The sequence below is a fragment of the Myotis davidii genome, unplaced genomic scaffold (assembly GCF_000327345.1).
Source record: "Myotis davidii unplaced genomic scaffold, ASM32734v1 scaffold32, whole genome shotgun sequence".
Taxonomy (NCBI): Eukaryota; Metazoa; Chordata; class Mammalia; order Chiroptera; family Vespertilionidae; genus Myotis; species Myotis davidii.
The window spans coordinates 21,151-22,212 of NW_006286587.1; the positions used below are offsets into that span (position 1 = coordinate 21,151).

The 1,062-nt window shown below is 51.5% G+C and overlaps 1 protein-coding gene across 1 annotated transcript in view; it reads right to left on the reverse strand.

Annotated features, from left to right (window-relative positions):
* Positions 1–1,062, reverse strand: part of LOC102760711 (signal-regulatory protein beta-1) — a gene marked incomplete at its 3' end in the record, with an annotated part of 38,841 nt that overhangs the window by 20,979 nt on the left and 16,800 nt on the right. Inside the window, exon 3 of the mRNA XM_006758111.2 lies at positions 20–193. Within this exon, the coding sequence (XP_006758174.2) occupies positions 20–193 (174 nt within the window). The remainder of the gene's footprint in view (positions 1–19; positions 194–1,062) is intronic.

A 1,062-nucleotide genomic window follows, 5' to 3' on the forward strand; every position in this document is an offset into this window, starting at 1 on the left:
GAGACGCTGGAGGGGGGGCGGTCTCCCTCTGGGTGCACGATGGTCTGGGAGGCTGGGAGCTCATTCCCATCCTTGAACCATTTCAGGGTGATGTCTCTGGGGGAGAAGCCGTGGGACTGGCAGGTGAAGCTCATTGTCTGCCCAGGCGGCGACCTGCCCGTGGGGCCCGATACCACAGGGCGAGAGGGTTTGGCTGTAAAAGGAACATAATGAACACTGAACATGACTATGATTCTCACCACTAACCACAAGCATGTGGCACTGTCAAACCTTCTCATATACTGTGTGTTATCCTTCTGTTAATGCTGGGAGGGCGTGTCATCATCCCCGTGTTGCAAAGGAGGATAGTCATGCTCCCAGAGGTGAACTCTGAGTGAGGGGCAGGGCCAATGAGCAATTCCAGGCCTGCGTTCAAAGTCCAACTTTTTCCCTCCAGATGATTTCCCACAGTCTGGGCCCAGGGACAGAGTTCCTGGTCAGTCTCATTTTTGTGCACTGGCTGTTCATAGCTGGTCTCCAATCCATACAGACCAGAGAATGGGGTGATTATCATCCTCATCAAGTGGGGAAACTGAAGACTTGGGGGAGACAGAGACTTGCCCAGAGCGCACAGCCGTGGGATGACAATGCTGTGGCTCAGTGAGGGTCCTGTCCTCTCAACAGGCTCACCTGAAACATTCTATAAAGGCAGATTGGATTATATCATCAGTATTTGATTAATCAGTGATTTTATTGGTATTATATTATCCTACACAACTTCTGCAGGTGAGGTGCTGAGGCCCAGCTAAGTTAAGTGGGTCATAACACCCTGATTTGGGGGTGCAACTCTGTGCTGGGTGATTCAGACAGAGCACCTCAAATCTTTTTACTCTCCTAAAAGGATTCCATGATCATCACCATTCAGAGAAGAGAAAACTAAAACTGAGAGAAAGGAAGGGACTGTCCCCTTGGCCACTCCTGTCGCCAGAGGTATTTCCTGTGGCCTCCCAGGTATTCACATCCATCAGCAGAGCCAGTGCCCACTTTCAGGAGCCTGACCTTGACCGCCACCTGCTCCAGGGG